Consider the following 21,294-nt stretch of genomic DNA (forward strand, 5'->3'; position numbering starts at 1 on the left):
GAAGTTGGATCGTAATAGAATCGAAAACGTTATAACTGAGTAGGATCGCCCCCCGCGTTCTTAAGTCGTTTGCCTTCGAAATTACGCATAACATGCGTATAACAGATTGTGCTCAGCCTATAAAAGTGCGTAATCACTGTTAACATAACGTCTTCGTATGTTTATAATTTTGTCTTTTATATTGATTCTAAATAATAAACGTTGGTTAATATTTAAATATAATTTTATTGGTTTATTCATTGTTTTTTTAGTCTGTGCTATCGTTAAATCTAGATATTGATGAAGTTTTTTTTGAACGTCTTACGTACATGACATTTAATTTAAAAAATATATTTCTATTAAATATGTATAAATATCCTAATATAATATAATATTTATATGTATATTATATAATTTTGTATGTGCTGAAATAAATTTGAACCCGAATGAACAATATCGTAAAAATGCCACGTTTTTTTTTTAAATAAATAGTTTTAAAAGCACTAAATATCCTTTACGGATACGGATGTTTGTTACACTTTCACGAGAAATCACTGGATGGATTTTAATGATACTTTCCTTATACACTAGAATAACACATAGGCATCTAGGCATGGGCAGGCAGAAATCTAGTACAATATATTTTATATCAAAAGTGTCTTCAAAATACAAGCACAAGCGCACTCAACCGGTGGAAATGGTTTAAAATTCAGTTGTAAGTATTGCCCCGCGCATTCTAACAAGTTACAATAAAATAAAAACTATCAAAAATAGTTCATTGGAATATCATTCCTTTGATGAATAAAGATATAAAAGGTATATTTTATAATCTGAGCTTGAAATCATCCGTCCTTTATAAACGTATTACTCGTAACATTTCACTAGTAGGCTAATAAGCTCCAGGCTAGAACGAAATATATTCAACACAACCATACGTATGCACATACGGAAATTTGAACTCGTAAAATGTTACATAGAAATAAGTTGCATTTTTTTCATACCTATTTCCTGTTAATGTTTCCATTTTCCACAATATAATAAGAATGATTTTATATGTTGGCCTAGTTCCTAGCATCGCAAATTTAAACTTTAACTTTGACTTAGGGTAATCTGTTTTAATAATGTTCTCAAATATAGATATTTTAAGAAAATCATTTACATTTTGATTTCTCGCTTTATGACATTTGGATTTGGCCCTTGATTTGACATTCGAAATAAATTAAAAGTAAAAAAAAATGAAATCAAGTTTTTATTTAAATTATCTAAAAATAAGAAAATAAATCAAGTCGTACGTATGTACGTACACAAATTTTATATAAACTAATATTATAAATGCGTAGGTAACTCCATCTGTCCGTCTGTCTGTTTTTCATGCCCAAGACCACTAAACCGAATTTGATGAACTTTGGTATGAAGCAAGGTGACTCCTAGAAAGGACATTGACATACATACTCTTTATGAATAATAAATGCCGAACAACCCCTAAAACATAAGCGTAGCCGCGGGCGAAAACTACTATGATATAAAATTAAAAGTAGTGGAATATGTATATATGTTACTGTAAAAGTTCGAACTAACCTAAGATTTGAAAACTTTGGGATTCGAACTTTTACCATCATTCACTTGGTAAATCTTAGGACTTACATGTTAGATTTGGTTAGGTTGGAATGGTAAAAGTCCGATAAAGTCTTCCTTTATAATAAATACTTACATTTACCAACTGATATCGGTAAATCTTAGGTTTTACTGGAAAATCTTAAGATTTACCTTAGTTAGAGCTTTTACATTGACTTATACGTATTAAATCTTGTCACACATTATTCTAAGATTATGCACTGCTTATTTATTTTATTTATGGTTACATTTAATATATAATAAGTAGAATAAGTATGACAAACAGAAGGTTCTATAATGTCGGTCAAAGATTGAAACGAAGTCAGAAATGGCTTGTTTCTGATATAATTATTAACACATTTTTTATACCTTGAAATTTTTAATTATTTATTAATAAAATTTAAAAGCTATTTTTAGATATTCTTTTTTAGTGCGAAAGAAAAATAACGAATAAGGTCACGTCACTTTTTTTGTCGCGTTCTGCTCATCAAAAGCTTTCATTTGATAATAGTAAATAAATTTTGCTATGAAATGATAGACCGCCATTTTGAAGCGTCCGCCATATTGGATTTAAAATGACGACATTCAATAGTTCATTGTCACGAGACGCAAACGTGCGCGCAAAATTCCAGCTCAATCGAACACCGGGAAGTGGGTCAAATTTAGCCTCCAAGATTTGATTACAGACACCGGGGCAGGTGGAATTAAATAAAAGCTTGAAAATAGATAAAATAAAAGTCGACTTTTAATCTTTATAAAAACTCGTTTAAAACAGCTACTGTGCCATAATTTTAGACATAGCGGTCATCATTATATATAGATGTTGTATAGTAGTCTTTTCAAGTTATATTTGTGTAATTTAATAATAACATAAATTGCTTTTATTTAATATTTAAATTTATCTTTGATTTAATTTAGATGTTCATGATCTTAATAATACTTGTTTTAATTAAACGCTTAATATGCATTGAATTTAATGAATGACTGTTGAGGTTGTCACTTATTTTGTCATCTTTTATTTCTCTTGCTAAGTGAATTACGGAAATTTCCACTGCAGCCGTTTCGCAGCGATAGCTTGAAGGATTTGCCGCGCTTTAGTTCTATAAATAAATTTTATACTGGATATTTTTTTGCAGAATTATTTGATTTTAAAAATAGAACACGTTCAGTTGTTTAATTTATACGAGTAATGGGTTACCTATTATAAAAAAAAAGAAAACAAAAAAATAAAATTATATAATTATCTGTGCCAATTAAGCCGACTAAAATACAGCTGAGAATAAATAACCTTCCAAGACCAATGCATTCGCAATTAAGATATATAATAATATTAAAACATATGGAGACGTCGTGTAATTCCAGGCCGTAGAGGCCTGCTTAATCTTATTTTATACAATGGGAAGAAAAGAAAAAACGAAGACGAATTTACAAATAAAGTTCTAAACGCATACTCAAGAGTTTTTTTTTAAATTATTTAAATATTCAAAAACAGTGGTCGACCTTGCATTATGTATATTTTTCATCGTGCATATAGTGAACTTGGATTTACAAAAAAGTACGTGCAATTCCATTAAATTCGTCCTTGAACTTAAATCGCTGCCAAATGAGTTGATTGCTTACAATTATTTAACTAATACCCGCCCGCTGTGAGAATGTATAACGTTGCTTTGAAGTGCCACTTAGAATAAATATGATTATAATAACGAACCATTTATAACAAACTGTATTATTAAGTAAGTTCTAATTGGCGCTTATTTTAAATAATATAAAAAAATCTGTATGCTGCTTTATTAGACGGTTATTTTAAACTTTACGCTTTCTGCAATAGTGGGAATGATTTCATGCAAAGGGACGGAAGTATGTAACAGGAAACAGTGGAAGCGCGCGCTTTTTGATTTGACGAATGAGCGCGCGGTGTTAAAGATGACCACCAAATTTTTTCTAGAGGACAAAATGTTAATCGTACTTAGTACCAACTTGAGACAACAGATATAACAAATCATATGTGACTATTGTAAGGATCGTTAATTTTTTTTTTTTTAGTTTATGGTCACGTCTAACTGACAGACGTGAGAGAACAGAATATAAAATTTTAGAAAGTAAAAAAAAAAGAATAATGTCTATATCTGGAAACACAATTTTACTATAAATATTCAAAGATTAAAGAACAAAGGTAGGTTTAATATATTTAACATCTGTACATAAACCGTTCTATAAATATTATAAAAAGGTCAAACACATCAATAGGTACCTAACTACTAAAAGGACGAGCCCTTTAATTGATGTATATTAGTATTTCTTATGAACTTACGTGTGGGACAGCGAATTTATGTGTTATTTCTTTAACTCGCAATAAAAGTAATTTATTTCAAATATTCTAGTTGTAGACTTTGTTCATCGTGTTTAGTTTTTTGACATTTCCATTGAACTTTTCGCTAAAAACTGACTAAGCCGTTAAATATAATGATATTTTATTATTATCCATTCGGTGATACCATTTGTACAGTCAGAAACAAAAAAGCTAATAACTTATTTATTCAATGTATCTGTTTTCTAAATATTTGAATTTAATTCTAAGCATTCGAATCCTTGCAATAGAAGTTGAATTATTTTTTAAAATAAATAAGATGTTATACCTAGTATTATTTATGAACGTATTACACATATATGCAATTTTTTTTTTAAATATTCACTTTTGTGTTCAAAATCTAAATCAATTTCATTATTCTTGCGTATGCAAAGAGCAACATCATATATTATCCTTCCCGTTGATTTGCAGTTGCACTAACAAAAAACCGGCTCAAACCGGTTATAACGATAGTTACATTGCATAGAAACAATTTAAAAACTAATTTAGGTAAATCAAGGTACGAAGTCAAGTACCTTAGGAACAGAGAAAAACCCGTCCAACGGCGACTGTAACACGTATTGCCGCAAGAATTCAAAGCTTGTTTTCTTTTAATTTTTTTTTTAAGAATTTAGGAGTCACGATTAATAAATTACTTTGGTAAACTCACTAACGATACTAAACTGGAATTATAAAAAACGAACTACTGCGAATAATTAGGTTTATAATTGTCACGTTGTCAATCGTGAGCCAGTAGGCCACTGGTTCGACGGCTGGCCGGTCGAAGTGAGTCCAGTGACCACTCCACTTAAATATCCAAGTTCAACTCGCCACCTGTTGCTATGCGGCGCTGAGTGGTTGGTGCAAGGGAGAAAAGATGTACCTCACTTCTTCGCACTTGTAACGGTCGATATTTTAACATTAAATTCTCGGTCGTCAAGTGCCATCTTGTTTATTTAATGGTGTGTTAATTCCAACCTTTGACACGGTATCTTTATTTTTTTATAATCGAGGTTTTTTAAATGTCAGAGAATTTCAAATGAAATCATATGAATACTTTTTTGACTACCATTGAATCAGAATCAAGTCGTTTCTATATTTTTTTAATATTAATAATATATTAATTTATTAAGTTACAGATAATAAATTTATACACAAATCTTGCACTACATAATCTGGATTTTAATAAACTGGAAATATGAATATTTAAAATATCATAGTTCTAAGTATCATAATGTGAAACCGCTAACGGTAGTTATCTTGGCCCTTTATATTTGCAACTTTGTTGCAATAACGTTTACACAACCAAAGAAGGCAGTTGGAATGCTATCCGCTATCCTTTTTATAAGCATTACCGCCAACTTCAAAACGCATTTGATACGAGAAAGAACAAATGTATTAAGGATATATTGAAAATTAAAATCAAATTTTAACTGAATTTATTGCATAAAATAAATCTTTTTTTTTTAATCTTTGGCTGTATGCGTTAAAAAATTAATAGTTAACGAATGTAAAATAAAATGTAAAAAAATTCTACTAAATTTTACCGCCAGTCGCATAATTCGATTTTCGAATTAGTGGAGCTTAGTATTTTGTTTTGCCAAAAAAATTGTGTGGGCGCTCAGCCGATCGTCTTTTTCAATATTGATATTGTGTTCGAGCGAGGATTCCGCTCAGGTCGTAAAGTCTTGATTTTATGTGGACTTGGTATAATTTAAAGCTATTTTACGGCTAATGCGAGTTCGCGATATGCAGCTTAGTATTGGAGAATATTAAACGAGAACTAAGTAAAACTGATATATGGGGGGCATAGATAACGTCGTGTAGGCGAAAGACAACTTCGATTATGAGCGTAAAGTGATCTAGATTCAGTAACATTTAATTATCATAAATTAATTTTATATATTGCCATAACAAAATGTATAGAATCTATTTTGAAACATTTTTATTCGAGATTATACAAAATGTTGTCGCATTTTATGTGTTCTGGAAAATAAATTGTATTACGTACTTTTTTTTTAATTTTTGTATATCGTTCATTATCGCGATACACTCCAGACGCATGGTGAATGAGAGCCAGACCGAAATAATTGTAAGTTCTACACGTTGACATATTATGTGTTATATTTGTAATAATATATAATAAAGTGTCTATTTTCATAACTTCTTTAAAAACATAGCGCAAAAGATCTTCGTTCCAAATCCGAGACTATTTATTAGACTTTTTTTATATTAAAAAATAAATATTATTATACGTAAATTATCTCTTACATTGTTGAAATAAATAATTTAATTTATCACTTTTGTTTGCGTTGTCTTGTAACACAAAAGTAACGATAGCAATATCCTTATATCTTATTTCGACTGAATGCTCTGACATTTGTAGTAAATACTTTTTTAATCTACGTTTATGATTATATTTTTCATATTTAAAAAAAAATAGAGTAAGTACATACACGTGTTATCTTAATACATTAATTTATCTTAATTGTGAGTATTTTTATAAGACGAGATGGCCCAGTACTTAGAACGCGTGCACCTTAACCGATGATTGCGGGTTCAAACCCAGGCTATTGAATTTTCATGTGCTTAATTTGTGTTTATAATTCATCTCGTGCTCGTCGGTGAAGGAAAACATCGCGAGGAAACCTGCATGTGTCTAATTTTAACGAAATTCTGCCACATGAGTATCCACCAATTGGAGCACCGTAGCGGATTATGCTCCTTACCTTCTCCTCAAGGGGAGAGTACTGTTCATTAGGTGGTAGGGCTTTGAGCAAGCTTGTTTAGGTATATTCTACCACCAAGCAGCAATACTTGGTATTATTGTGTTCCTATTTGAAGGGTGAGTGAACTGATGTAACTACAGGCATAAGAGAAATTACATCTTAGTTCACAAAGTTATCGGCCAATTAAGGAATGGACAGTATTCCTTACAGGGCAATTTTTTAAAGGCGCTGGCGACCCATAGCCCGTTCGCTTTCATATTTTATAAAATAATGCATATTTTATAATTATATTCTTGTTAAGATTAATTAATTGATTACTATAATGATGAAAATAAACGAAGGAGTTTTTAATCCGTACTATTCTGTCCGTCTGGAAATAATACAAATTATATTATGCTTAGTTGTAAATTGTATATTAAAAAAAAATTTAACGCATGAGTATGTATGTATGTATGTATGTTCTTAGATAAGTTTTACTTGACAATTAACTTAATAGTTTCTTATTAATTCGATTTACAAAAAAGGATAAGAGTACTAATAAGACACAGCACATCTCTTTCTCGTAGGTAGATGAAGCTCTTGTAACTTTCAAAGATAAAAAGCGGTCATGTGCGAGCGAAACTGGTTCAGACGCGGTTCGTGTCCGGTAGTTTTTTCTATTAACTTATATCAAACTGAACTATACTACATATCCATTTATAGGAATCAGCAATTTAAAGAAAACTAGATTTAGATAATATAATGATCAAAATTTATATTTCGAACAGTAATTTTCGAAAAATAAAAATAAAAAAAATTCAATGGCGTTTGGCCTAATTTTAAGCCGCGTTTTAGATCCACTTGTTTCGTCTACTGGGTCCAATGACCCAGTAGACGAAACAAGCGCCAATGCGCTATAATATACTAATATAATATAATGCACTGCTGAAACGTAAACATAATCACAACGATTGTGGTTTAAAAAAAAAATAATACTAAAATAATACTTCATTTAAGTACGCTCTAACGAGTGCATTTAAATCGTCATTTGACAAGATTCATTGAAGTTTACCTTTACCACCGGTTTGTACCTAGGCTTTACAGAGACAAAGCGTCAAAAAACTCAGTAGTTACTCCTTACCTATAGTTAAAATACATAGTAAACCATCTTTGTTTAATTGATAATACATTGATTTTCATCATCAAATCTAGCAAGTGTTACCTCATCCACAAACATAAAAAATTGACATTTATCCTACTAAGGTTGGGAGTTTACTCAACAACACTGCTCCAATCCGTGATTTTCATCGAATACAGTGTTTCCTACTACTCTGTGCTCTGTTCCTAGTACTCTGTAGCACTAGAGAGTAATAGAATAATTATCATAAAACAAATTCAGCTTAGGAGAATTCAATGGTGCTTGACTGAATTTGAATCAGCGTTCTATTAACCACGGGATCGTCTCGGCTTTTTTGTTTTAAAACAATCTATTAATTATTTTTTAAATTAATATGACGTAGTTTAAATAGCAATTTGCAGTAGTCTAAACTGTTGTTATCAACGAACTTTTTTTTTTTTTTGAAAAAGGAACATATTCGTTTTTGCCCCCGACACGCAAAACTACAATAGCCAATCACGTGTCGTCGGTATCCATTAGTATTTAACAACATGTTTGAATTGTCGCTTGTTTTTTTATTTGACATGAAATAGTTCAAAACAATATTTTAAAGCGTTACATGTATTTCAATAACTGTATTGAGTTATGACATTATGAAAGATTCGTTTTAATTAAGTCTTAATTGGAAACAATATTTTATTTGATTTCTTTACCAGAGCAAATTTTTATGTTTCAAGTGAAGACCACTTGATTGTATATATAGGCACAGTTAAAAGTTCAATATAAAAGCATTACATTTATTGGTTATAAAAAACTCTACCATCGGTTCGGAAAGAAAACAAGCCAAACTTGAAAAGAACAATGTAGTTGTAGAAGTATTCATATTTATATTTGAAACGGTCCGGAAGCGATCGCTTTGCTCCCAATAATCATTTAAGAAGTCGTTACTTTTACAATATACTTTAACACACAAAGGTTCTTTAAAGTTTTTTTTTTTTTTTTTAATTTTGCAACTGTAAATTTTTCAACGTTTTCTTGGATCAGAGTCTATGTAGGGACTGAACTGACTAGCAAAAATTGCTAGCTAATTAATTTTTTTAAATAAACCTCCTTGGAGTAATATATATAAACTCAGTCTTATTATTTTAATTCATGCTGTAATTACATTCGGTACGTGATGTATTCTGGTATCTTGGCTTTTTTTTTATTCTTACAATAGAATTTTACCTCAGAGCTCTATTCTACCACTAGCTGGGTATCTCTCAGTTATACTACCGGGAAACAAGAGTATTGTTGTGTTCTGCACATTTCAGAACATAAAACACTTTAATTACAAGATTAGACGACCTCCGTGGTCGAGTAGTGTGTACACCGGTTTTCATGGGTACGCCACTCCGAGGTCCCGGGTTCGATTCCCGGCCGAGTCGATGTAGAAAAAATTCATTAGTTTTCTATGTTGCCTTGGGTCTGGGTGTTTGTGGTACCGTCGTTACTTCTGATTTCCATAACACAAGTGCTTTAGCTACTTACATTGGGATCAGAGTAATGTATGTGATGTTGTCCAATATTTATTTATTTATTTATTTATTTAAGGATTATAAGATCGATATAAAAATAGATTTCCTGGCGCATTATATAAATGAATTATAAATCTTACAGTATCAATAGACAGAGTGGGATCACTTATGCACTATCAGGTGATACTTTTAATTACCTGCCTTTGTACTAATAGAAAAAAAATATATAAGATCAATGTACAAATATATGTATACCAAAAAAAAAACAAACTTTAAGGTCATTCGAGCAGTGTTCCAAGTTTAAATCCAATAAAAATAAAAAAAGGTTTGATTATTGAAAAAACAAAGAACGAAATCATTCATCATTTTAAGTATCAGATGAAAATTTAAATGGCAGTGTCACTGCTATTATTGGAAATAATTGAAGGAATCATGTCTTATCACGATTCCACGAGATTTATGTGAGAAGCAATAAATTAGACCTTAAGTCCGCAAGCCAAATTATGGAGGACCTACACTTTGCGAGACCTTAAAGGGTAACGGTATTATTACGAATAAATGTGTATTTTTATAGCCTGGAGCGGTTTGAAAATGGAATCATAACAAAAAAAAAAATAAAGAGCGGAAATCAAATATATTCGCAATAACAATATCTACTATCTCCCTTCTAACTTTGTACTTATCATTGATTCTAGATACTATTTATTAAGCTATTTTTATATTAGGGTTAAATCTTCTATGTAGGATCGCTCTTGTAACTTTTAAGTCACTCTGTTATTTATACTAATGTAATACAGGCAAAGAGCTTATAACAGAACCCTAAAAGCAAGATATCATGACCCACCTTGGTATTCAACTCGTAGAATCGACTTAATGCTATGTTATGATTTTCGTACGTCGTTATAAAATTGAATCGATTTTACAAATTACTTAATAACTGCTTAAACTGCTATGAATGTATCTGGGGAGGTCCAACCTATCAATAACGAAAGTTTTTCTTTATTTCTTGGTGCGAAACACGACCGTGTTGTGGTACAGGTAATAATTATTTACGCGTAATAAGACATAAATTGCTTCGAATGAACATTCATTTAATATTGATGTACATTATAATACGATCATATTTTAATATATATGAAAGAGAAATACTAGTAAATAAACTGATGTTCAATGACAATATACAAGTATCCATGTCCATAGTATGGAATATATGTATATTTTGATTTAATTAGTTAAGCTTAGCTCTATGTCTTTTTGCCTGGTATACGACAATAAACACTATTGCGAAGTCTAGGTTCCAAACGAATCTCTATTGCCTTCTTGGCATAGTACGTTTTGACGCCGATCTGACGTGACCAAGAGAGGGATGGGAGATCAGGATCAACGGCTTTAAATACTTTTCAACGTATGGGAGTGTCATTGGTAAATTGAAATGTGGATGAATGTGAAAGACTTTGCAATCATGCCCACCACAATGGTACTGAAAGGGACATAGGGTACTTAAACCCCTCCCCTCCCTTATCAGCTATACAAAACATTAATTAATAGCTATTTACACCGAACTCATTACGAATATTTTTAAATAGTTATATGACAATTCGAATATTATGTTATTTTAGTTAGTTTTAGTAGTTAATAAAATCAACTAGGTGACTAGCTTGTTATGTTCAAAGCTCTTTTGAAAGTTAGACGCGTGAGGACAGCCTGAAGTAATAAAGTTTGTTTATATTATGGTTATGACATATTTACGTATTTTTATTACTCGTGTTAGTGTTGAGACATAAAATATAAATGATATTTATTTTGAAATAAACAAAATATAAGGAAACGAGATGGTCGGAACGGGCGCACCTACACTCAAAATTCATGGTAACTCTGATGTTGTTTTAACACATCACTCGAGAATTTCGCACAAGAGGCATAATTTTGTTCCTAAATTTAATGGCGCATAGGTGATGTAAATAGTGTGTATATTACACAGTTTTTTACAGTCTATGGGCGGTTGTAACCACTTAACATCAGCCCATATTTTGCTGCCTACTGAAGTATTATAAATAATTAAAAAACAACGAAATAACAATGCTCGCTCTTTTTACGCATATATAACTAAGCTCGTTAATACATTATGTGAAATCCAAAAAATAATATTATCAGGAGTTAACAATACGTATGATTCATTTGTGATGTTCATGACAGGATAAGGGAAAATGGTTTTAAAAGAGTAACCATCGTTCTTTTTTTTCTGGATTTCATTTGTGTCGAGAGGGCACAGATTATTTCGCCAATGACACGTGCGAGCATTTTAAATTGACAGACATCAATGTCATTTCATATATGAGTTACGTTCTATTTGATAAAGAATCTTCAAATATTTTGAATTTCTAAGTCTTTTTAATTGTACAAAGGTATGTCCCAATTCAAAAAATAATAATTTTATATTTAATTTATTAATGACATAGATATTAAAAAATTATAGTTGCTGTTCTTATTTTGAAAAAGTCTAATTAAAGTTATATATAGCCTGATTGGATCTTAAACCTTCATTTAAATCTGGTGTCTGCACCACGGATAAATTTAAACAGCCTGACAATATTTTATGGCTTATTTTAAGTACGTTTTACGACAGTAGACGAGCTGGTGTATCTGTCTAGATTTTAGAGCTCGAATAGTTCTAAGAGATAAAGCTATAAACGTTTTCGTTTTAAAGATAGGCTTAAGTACTTCGCATAAATGTTGTAACGACTTAGTTTTTTTTTTTTGTTTAGGCAAAGAAATTTATTTTAGTGTTGTTTTTGTAATTGTACTTATTATTTAAATAAGGAATGCATTCGTCGAGTGCAAATAAGATTTTAATAGCATAGCAAGCGTTATTTTTGTAATTATAATAGGTTAATAAATAATTTAATATTTTTGTTGTAAAAATTTAAAGAATGGTAATACATTTAAGTATTAATTAGCTTCGAAAAAACAGGTTTGCTCAGTTGCACGTTCGTTATGACGGGAAAGCGGTAGCTCGTTTACTTTATGCAAACGTTGCAACCTAACCCCGCAAACGAGAGTAACCAGTATAGTGGAGTGAATTAAGAAAAAAAAACTTTATTTATAGGAGAACAAAAGTTCAACGTAAGTTGTTAATTTGTCTTTTTAAAAAAGTAGGTAAAATTATGATAACCTCTTTCTTATCTTTTTGTGTTCGGTGACCATATTAAAAATATGATTTGTTTTTGCTTATTGTTTGGTATTTTGCTTAAGCGTCCCTGGAGTAATTTGTAAACGTTTTAATATAAAAAATATATTTGTATTTAAAACGTAAAAACTAGTAAGGATTGTAGTGCACGTAACTAAACGATTGGTTAATAATATACATTAACGATTCCTTAAATAAAGGCATACGAGGTCTTCAAATGAAGTCAATTGGAATTAACCTTAAAAGCCAAAAGCCTTAAACAATTACAGATAGGGCTTGGCTTGGTTTGGATATTGGCTTGCCAAACAGCAGTACTTAGTATGAAAGGCACAGTACACTGGCCTACAGAAAACAAGGGACATAACATCTTAGTTCCCAAGCTCGGTGGCCCTTTGGTTACGTAACGCATGGTTAAAATTTCATACACAAAAGGACACGAAGCGTTTACCCAGTAGAACTTTTACTTTGTAAGTATCTTGTCTTTTGTCAATAGATTCTATTCGAGATATTTATTAAATATTGCTTATATTCTAACTATCAAAAAATAAATATAATGTAACATTTTGTCACTCTTGATTACAAGGCAAGTTAGTTTTATTTTATGAAATCCTCTCCCGAAACCTAATCCGTCTGACGAGAGAGCGCCGAAGAATTAATTATGATTTAATTACGTATGACAGACTTATTTTCAAATGAAAACTGGTTGTGATAAATACCTTTTTGAATGACTTCAAAACACGGTGATAAGTTTGCATGTGTGGGCTTATTTCAATAACTAAATTATGTAAGATTACCTTGTAATTTTTTTCTTATAAAGAGGTTCTATTACTAAATAAAACTGGTTATATATATAATGGTATAATTAGAATTAATAAATTGTTTGTATATATTTCAAATATTTGTATCTCATAAATTTGTTTCATCATGTAGTTCGTTGCTTAGTTTCTTAACCATAGAGCGCAAAAATGTTGAGATTGTGTTGGTTATCTTTTCGTATTTAAGTAAGTAAGAGTTAGAACAAGAAATGAAGCTTCCCAATTACTCGCCTTAATCAAACAGTGCGGCTGGAGCGTATCCAAATAGTACTAAAATTACTTAAAGAGTATTTATTATAAATGACTATTTAAAAATCCTGTAATGTCAGCCAGATAGCCAGATCATTTAAAGGTGATAACGATTTGGTACATACAGCCATATAACTACCAAAAATTAATATTAGAAAAAAGGTTTTATTTTCACCCATAGGCAATTTTTGATAGATAAATCTGATAATTTTATTGGTCTAATTAGGAATTTTAAATCTAGGATCTAGTGACTGAACTGTGACTGACCTAACTGACCAATACTAGCTAGAAACCAAACAGAATTGTGACATTATTCATCATCGAGTTTTGGTTATTATAATCTACTACTTTTGTCTATGTCGTCATTTTTTACTCGTAAGGGCTCAACTATAACACAATGAGTAACAGTTTATAAATTATTATTCCCAATAATTGGAATAGAATTTTACTTAATAAGTTAATTGGAAAATAAAATACGTGTCGTTTTCTACAAATATATTATTTATATTTTTTAAACCATAAAACCGTTGACTTGTATAACACGGCACAACATTTTTAGATTTGTTAGCGAAAAAGCGATAAAATAAATTCATTTATTAGACGTTCGCTACACAAAGGATCTTAACGCAGCGCCGCAGCTGCTTACTAATGTCAACAGTGACGTTTACGCGCGAAAAGTTTTACGATCGGTAGACACATCAAATATATAGGGTTGTACCGCATTATCGATTGTGTGCAGAGTACTGTAAGTAGCGATATTTTAGAGAGAATAATCGAATGTGATATTTTATTATTTAACAATAGCTACTAAATGCATGTAATACGAATTAATTGTTTGATGAAGCGATACAAGTGTCAGTTTATTAAACGTCGCTTAACCGTGCAAAGTATTTTTGACCGTGTCGCGTTGTAGTTATCTCGTAGGGACTAGAACAGTAACTTCTGTACAGATAAATAGAGTCGTTGAGGTGGGTCGCCGTCGCCGAGATTTAGAAAGGAGGAGATTATTATAATAATGATAAATTATAATTTAATTTTACAATTAAAGAAATTTTATAATATATTTTTTTGTAATATAACATACAAATGGCCTGATGGTGAGTGGTCACCACTGCACTAGACTTTGACGCCGTATGAAATTTTAACCATTCCTTTCATCTATGCGTCATCAAATTAGGCACTAAGATTTTATAAGCCTTGTGTCTGTTACACGGGTTCACTCACCTTTCAAACCGGAACACACCAATACTAAGTGTTGCTGCTTGGCGTTAGAATATATGATGAGTGGGTGGTACGTACAGATGGTCTTGCACAAAGCCCTACCACAAAGTATACTAAGTTAAAGACATAACAGTTTACTATGAATGATTAAGTTTCAAGTAGCAAGTAGGTTTAAGCTATTCTTATTTAGATGTGTACAGATAAAATTTAATTTTAACAGAAGTCGAAGATCTTTTATTCTTGGAAATATTAGCAGAATGATTCACTTGTATCCTTTCTGGAATATTTACTTAAATCCTTTTTAATTTATCGACGTCTTTACACACTTCACTAAGAGGTCCTTTTTACGACCGTCTCGTCTTGTAGCCGAGTTCCATTTTTAAAGGGGCCATTGCTTGTGGTAGGTCATTGGAGTAACAATATATCGTATGGAGGTCTAACTAATTTATATAGTACTTTAATTTTTTTAATTTTTTGTATGGAATACTATTAAAAACAGCTTTTTTTAAAAAAATTATGATTGTATTTGAATTTAAATAAATTATGCAATATTATGTATATAATTTAAAAGTTTTGTAAAATTATTGCAGAATCATCGAAAATTTTATTTGACGTTTTCGTCAAAGGATTTTTTTTTCAGCTTATCATATTATTACTATGTAAGTAAGTTTTTGTCTACCAATTTGCCATTAAACTATTTATCACTGACAAATTTGTTTTTGGTCGGTATGATAATTTACAGTATGAACCTTATTTAAATATTTTATTCTTGGTTTACATGTTACTTGTAACTTTTTATGATGCATTTGTATCTTTCAATATATCCTGTCTCTTTTTGTTTAATTTAATAAGAAAGAGATAGCCGTAGATACACTATTACGACGGCAACACACGTACGTCATATAAGAAAATATATGTAATTGGTTTCAAAGGCATCGTATAATTCCAAAGACATATTAATCAGAAGGAAATTAATGCATAAAAAAAGAAAAATGTTTAAAATTTTCCAGCGTAAAGTCCGCGTATAATTTACGAGTAGCTCGCAATAAAAGTTTTTGTTACGAAAAGCGGAGCTATAAAAATTCCGTCCCTTTCTGACGTTGGTTTACGAGCGTGAAAATGCGAGATAGCTATATATTTCACCGGTAGTTTTATTACGTGATCCAACGTGCCGGCAGTATCCTTGTTTTAAAGACGGTATTATGTAGAATTGGTAGCTAGAGTTGTTTTAATGGTGTACTAAGTTTTAACGAACGGGAATTATATTCAAATCAATACTTAAGAATACAGGAATTTACATTTCATATGGGTCAATGGTGAGAATATCCCCTGAGACCCCGTGGAAGGTGTAAACTTAAACAGGACACCATAGAGCATCGAATTTTATGGTTCTCAATGATTTTAGGTAGAAGAAAATGAATGCTATAAGAAAATAAAGACTAAAGTTCTTAACACACTTCTACTTCTACTTCTATAAATAAATCATGTTATCTATTCCCTTTAGGATATTTCGTTCGCGGATAATTGAATACTTGCGATGCATTCGTCTAATCTTAAAAACGTGTATGACCTCTTATATGATATTTACTTGTTTCTGTGTGATAAAAAAAGTTTTGAATTTCGAACGGGGTAATGATTAACTTAAAGATTTTGGGCATCATTTTGACATACCCTCTTCATTGCGCTGAAATAGAGATCAACTTCTAAAATTGAAATCCAGTAATGTTTGAATAAAGATAGACAAACTTTAGATTCATATTGTACAAAACAAACAGTTCTTGATTAATATATCTCTATTTATAATACAACACTATACCACTAAACTACTTACTTACACTTTAATTTAACATTCAAAGTTCCGATAACAGCTTCGTCGACGTTAAAAAAGCCATTTTTACGCAAATCCATAATGAGTATCATTGATTATTCAAGTTATCGACTCGATATTGCTTCAATTCGATTACAAATGTCGTTTATTTGTTTATTAAGAATCCATTGAACCGAGATGACCCAGTGGTTAGAACGCGTGCATCTCAACCGATGATTTCGGGTTCAAACCCAGGCAAGCACCACTGAATATTCATGTGCTTAATTTGTGTTTATAATTCATCTCGTACTCGGCGGTGAAGGAAAACATCGTGAGGAAACCTGCATGTGACTAATTTTAACGAAATTCTGCCACGTGTGTGTTCCACCAACCTGCAATGGAGCAGCGTGGTGGAATAGGCTCCAAACCTTCTCCTCAAAGTATTAGTATATTATATATATAAAGTATACTCAAAGTAAGAATCAATATATTGTGATACAGCATTTTTTACATTATATGCTAAAGGGTTTAAAAACATACCCGACTTTTATATGTGCCCCATGTATATGGAAGATGAGTCTACGATGAATACATTGTGCAAATGTCAATGTCAACCTAGCAACTCCTTATATATTACATAGTAGATAGAACACGTGTAAATTTAAGCGAAGGTCGCAACTGGGAAGTTCGTAAGCGACCAAGTACCATTTATTTAATTATCAGCTTAATTTGTGTTTGCGTTTTTTCAGAAAACTTGTTTGAGTGAAAATTTGCAACATGCAAATGTGCAGAACTCGCAATAATCATATAATGAATCATCTTCATAAGAAAGGTTTACTTTTGCCCAACCGTGTGACACAATAATTATACGAGCTAAAACTTCCCTGAGAATATTAATAATTTATTTATTAATGTAGTATATAACAGCAAAGTTCTTTAACCTGAAAATCTTGTAAACGTGGTAATTGTTGTTATGCAACAAAAATATGTCATATATTTGAAGAAAATAATCAAAAAATTTGACGTTGTAAACATATATATTTTGCAAAATTATTCTTTTATAATATGTATAGGAAACGCACGGGGAAGGTACGATCCCTTATAATAGAAAATGTATCGAAAACATGACATATTATACGGGACTATTTTAGTAGCTATTTATTTGTAGCATATGTATGTAATTGACGCAGTGTGAATTTAACCATTCCTTTTTATTCAGCAGCCTCGTTAACCATAAGCTTGCGAAACAGAACCAAATCGATTTATTAATATTCCGAGATAAAAGATCATATATAAAACGTATGTTAACGTAACTTGCTCAAAGTTCATTCAAAGGAAATAAATAAGATGATAATTAATACAATTGATAAAAAATAACGTCCATCTTTTCCTTCACTTTATTACACTAGATCGCGAACTGTAAAAACTATTTAAAATCAAAGCGATACGGAGAATACAGTCACGAAGCTACTTACGTCTAATTAAGATTCACTTAAACCATCGTAGATTCAAGTAATAGTCTATTAAGTTAGATATAATAAGTTTATTCATTTTATTTTTAAATCCGAGGTATTTTATACAATGTTTGTAATGGGAAGTTGATAATTATTTAACCTTTCTGCTTATTTGCACCAAGTTACATTACATTAAATTTAAATCGATTATTTTAATTGTAATGATGAATGAAATAAATTTACGCGGTGGTATCGTTCTGACTAGGTGGGTACCACAAACTCTTTAGTAAATCGACAAGCAGCATAATGTATGAAAATGACATAAGTATAAGATACATAACGATTCGCGTAATAAACGATTGTGGAAATGACGTCATTAATTTTTAAGAGATTCTTATTTATCATTCGAATAGATTATATTTTATTGTTGTATTTCGATTTTCGAATCGATGTTCTTTGTCTGATGATGACGTTGTCTCGCGGCTGGAGCGAAATAAAAAAAAAATTAATAAAGAACACTTACAATTTTTAAATTTAGAATTGTGTAAATCTAATCTTATATATTAACAGCGTAAGCCGATTTTTGTCCCAATGACTATGGGACGATAGCTGTACATAAAAAAAATCGGTTATGGTCTCTTTTTGAAGAGCTCCAGCCGTATATGTGCAGATTTACAAATTACAGAGGATTCTTGATTGCAATTAATTAAATTGTTACGATTTAACAAATAATTAATTTTACAGAGCGGAAAAAAGTTACTGGTGTGTTAGAGAGCGGTGCTACGGTTTTATGTATAAGAAAAATAATGAAAAAATAAACAAAATTAAAGTAAATTGTTATCCACTAACTCCAATTCTAACTTAACTAATGTATACTATTTGACATTAAAAATTTCATTTAAAAAAGGATTCAACATGACTTGCAGTTTTTTTTCATTGAAATTAAATTTAAAAAAAACCCTGTCATAGGTCGAAATTCCTAAAAAAATCTTTTGTTATAAAGTTTCGTGGGAGACCCACTAATTTAAAATAACTATCGTTTCGTAATACTTGACCAGCTTCAGATGTGTGTTGTAGCAACATTTAATGTCACCTCAGAGATTATGACCTAGGACTAAGCCGTACTATTCCGTCTGAAAGGCATTGTTTGCACTATTTTATTAGTAATAACTTGAAGGAGAGTGGTCTTTATACGCTACACGTCTAGCTTTATTGTTATCACCGAAAGATTTTATAACCTATCATGCAGCCGAATTAATGATGTCGTTAAGATGTTTCGGTGGCAACTTCCTTTGTGTTCAGATGTCACAGGTGTTATTTGCTGTTATAATTTACGAATGCAATGAAATTGAAATATCCTATTCGTACATTTAAATGTCATTGTGTTCTATATTTAAATATTTGAAAACAAACGTGTAAAATTATTTTACTAGTTGCCAGTATTGTTTAAGAAGTGTTTATTAGGCAATAACAATAGCTAAGAATATTAAGTTTATTTATTGTTGTGTGTAGTTTACAAACACTATATTCAGTGAGTGTAAATATTGTAGTATTAGTGTAATTTTTAGTACGTTACGCACGAAAATAAAAGGCTGTGTACACACTAAATGAAAAAAAAATCGTTATTAGTTATCTTTTATTAATATTTATATCCTTTTTTTAATGTGCCAGTCACTTTGAATTTATAATTAAGTAGTTTGAAATCATATTATAGCTTTGTGGAGTCTTTATTATCTGTCTGTCAATATGGAGCGCTTCTCGTCTGCGTGATTGTGGGTTCTAAACAGCAAGCGTTCTCGCTTCTACGAGTAGGTACTTTAATATTGGATGATGTTAATATACAACATTTGAAAGTTTTACTATATTTTTAATGATAATTATATTAGAAGTTCCTTCTACATGTGTTTTCATTTCAGCTTATTGAAATTTTCCATTTAAGTATTAAAGTTGATTCGCTCGAAATATTTTACGTTACAACATCGAGGCAGGTAGCCTAACGCTGAACTACTGCTTAATAAGACGATGTGTACTTATGCTTTATGAAATGAAAATATTATGTTACGTAAATTAAATTATAATCTAGAACTACATTCATAACGAAGGAGATCACATAATTTTTTTTCAGGCAGACCTACCTGACGTGACGCAGTGTCGCTTAGCTACAAGTGCGCGGGTGGTGGCGAGTGGCGCCCGGCGAGTGGTAGCGGTAGTAAGTGTGGCCCGTATTCCGGCGCGAGCACGTACCGCGGCGAACAGCACACACCGTACGTGCGCTTCCGCGCCTGAAGCTCGAGAAGTGAGCACAGCGACCGCTCGTACAGCTGCCACTGATGGACCACCCAATGTGCTGCAAGCGTATACTCCCATTAATATAGGAAATATATACTCAAGAAAGGCACAGCAGCGCAGCACGGTAAGCATAGTGAATTGACCACAGAAATCTTTTAAAATTAAGTTAACACGACGCGTTAATTTTGTAACCTGTTTGAATCTTTCAAATAATCGAGATATTCTCTCCTATGCTTATCGCGCTTGGACCTTCATCTGTCCTTTGTTTAAATAAAGAGTTAATGAGTTTAAGCATAAATTCGCAATGCATTAACGGGTATTAATTGTCTTCGCGTGTGAATAAAAGTTATTTAAATAATTACTTTCGCACGTATATACGATCGTTTAATTTTTTTGTGTGGACCATCATTCAATAAAATACTTTAATTGTTCAGACCAATGAATATACATCACCCAATATAACGCAACAAATATGTCTCCAAATATTTATTATCATAATGCCGTGTCGAGTACAGATCGTTGTATCATTACACGCGATCACCTGTTCGTACTCGTACATCTCCTTTCGGCATTAAACTTAACCGACAAGACGATTTAAATGTTAACCTGCCCTTCATTACGACGAGAGCAGTATTTAATATATTTGTATGCATAATTAATTTATGTTATCTTTAAAAGAGTAAATTTCCGTCATTTTGTCTTAATTCAATACAGAGTTGGTCGTTAATTTAAACATTTACTAAAATTTTGATACCAAACTCTACTCGAAAACTGTCAAATTTACTTGGTGGAAATTCGGGGTAGGTAGCACCCACTCATCAGATATTCCGGTTATTGTTCCGGTTTAAAAAGTGAGTGGATGAATACCCAGTGTTACTTCAGGCACAAGATACATAATACCGTAGTTCCCAAGGTTGATAGTGCATTGACGATATGAGGAATGGTTAATATAATATCTTTATGTCTATGAGCGGTGGTGACTACTACCGC

At 31.3% G+C, this 21,294-nt stretch overlaps 1 protein-coding gene across 4 annotated transcripts in view; it reads right to left on the minus strand.

Annotated features, from left to right (window-relative positions):
- Positions 1–21,294, minus strand: part of LOC125071058 (protein doublesex-like) — a 167,611-nt gene that overhangs the window by 31,081 nt on the left and 115,236 nt on the right. The window contains exon 3 of one of the 4 annotated variants that reach the window (XM_047681124.1): positions 20,151–20,362. The exons of 2 other annotated variants lie outside the window; for them this stretch is intronic. In XM_047681124.1, the coding sequence (XP_047537080.1) occupies positions 20,175–20,362 (188 nt within the window). In that variant the 3' untranslated portion in view covers positions 20,151–20,174. Of the gene's footprint in view, positions 1–20,150; positions 20,363–21,294 lie in introns of those variants that run through there. One more of the 4 variants, XR_007119904.1, reaches the window with a different exon arrangement.

The sequence above is a fragment of the Vanessa atalanta genome, chromosome 18 (genome assembly GCF_905147765.1).
Source record: "Vanessa atalanta chromosome 18, ilVanAtal1.2, whole genome shotgun sequence".
Lineage (NCBI taxonomy): Eukaryota > Metazoa > Arthropoda > Insecta > Lepidoptera > Nymphalidae > Vanessa > Vanessa atalanta.